Consider the following 1,330-nt stretch of genomic DNA (forward strand, 5'->3'; position numbering starts at 1 on the left):
CACTTGCTGGTATTAAGAGGTAGTGATATGTCATTGTCTGATAAACATGGCACTATACGGCCTTTTGAAAAAATGGGCTTCAGAAGGAAACCCACACCATAAGATTTCTGTGGGGTTTTCAGAGCCCAGGCCTTCCAACAGCCTGCAGATGTCCTACCAAATAGTATTGCTAAAATTAAGTTCCAGATAATGCTGGGCCCTCCCTTGAATGTATCTCTCAATCAACTGCAAGTTTTTTATAACATTATTTACGTATTTACACCCCTCTGGGCACTGGATGCCAAGGATACTGATTATCAGGATACCAAAGAACTGGACTGAGGACCTGACTGACAGTCCTGTTCCTGAAACAATCCTCTATTTAGCTTATCTTTTAACTCCCTTCTTGTCGCAATCTCGAAACTGGTGAGGAATCACCATTTCAAAAGGTTTTTCAAAATCTAGGATGACAAAAGCAGAATTATCCATACCTACTGTGCTCAGCAACACAAAATATTCATTCTCATTCATCCACATATTCATTATACAGCACATCAACTAACAGATCAATATCCTCTTTACCCATCAGTGAATCTTTACCAGGCTGCTCACTGAATTACATCTCTGAACAACCTGTTTACTCATTTCATTAGTTTTCTTTTACTCATCATCACTTTTACATTTTTAGCTTAATTTTCATCTCTAGGCTATCTGGATCCTTTTCAATATACCAAAACTCATTTTCAAAAACCTGCCAAATCTCTATGATCTTAACCATTCCAACCAAGGCATACATAGATAACAGACTGTGTCTTCTAAGCAAGTTTATAAATTCCTATATAATTTTTTTCCTCCCATTCTCACCATTCTTCCTAAACTTATACTCTTTCTTAGCATCTTCATGAATTTTGATAAAATAAAAGTGATGTAAACCTCAAGATGGTGATCCTTTTGCTAGGCTGCGATGGCTGGGACTTTCTGTATGGCACATTTGGGAGGTAGACATCAAAATGGAAACTCAGTTGAAGTTCTTTGGGAATCTTCCACTCTCTGTCACTGACATCGGTGGTTTCATGCCCTAGACTGCAAGCTGCAAGGACTGATTCTAGAATAAGAGAGAAGCCAAGAACTAATCATTTGAGGCCACTTATTAAATAAGGCTGTTTATGCATAACCAAAAATGGTGATCATCAAAGACACTCGACACTTTGACACTCAAAAGAATCTGGAATACTTTAAATCAAAATATGCAATCCTGGGAAGTTATAACAACAACAAAACAAAAAAACTCATGTTCATGCTGACTGTTACCCTAAATGAAAGACCAGTCCCATCTTTACCTTCCCAAATT

The 1,330-nt window shown here is 37.7% G+C and overlaps 1 protein-coding gene across 1 annotated transcript in view; it reads right to left on the reverse strand.

The window, feature by feature from the left end:
- Nucleotides 1-1,330, reverse strand: part of LOC119591901 — an 11,534-nt gene that overhangs the window by 808 nt on the left and 9,396 nt on the right. The window contains exon 7 of the mRNA XM_037940653.1: nt 913-1,084. Coding sequence (XP_037796581.1) covers nt 913-1,084 — 172 coding nt within the window. The remainder of the gene's footprint in view (nt 1-912; nt 1,085-1,330) is intronic.

Source organism: Penaeus monodon, chromosome 29 (genome assembly GCF_015228065.2).
Source record: "Penaeus monodon isolate SGIC_2016 chromosome 29, NSTDA_Pmon_1, whole genome shotgun sequence".
Classification (NCBI taxonomy): Eukaryota; Metazoa; Arthropoda; class Malacostraca; order Decapoda; family Penaeidae; genus Penaeus; species Penaeus monodon.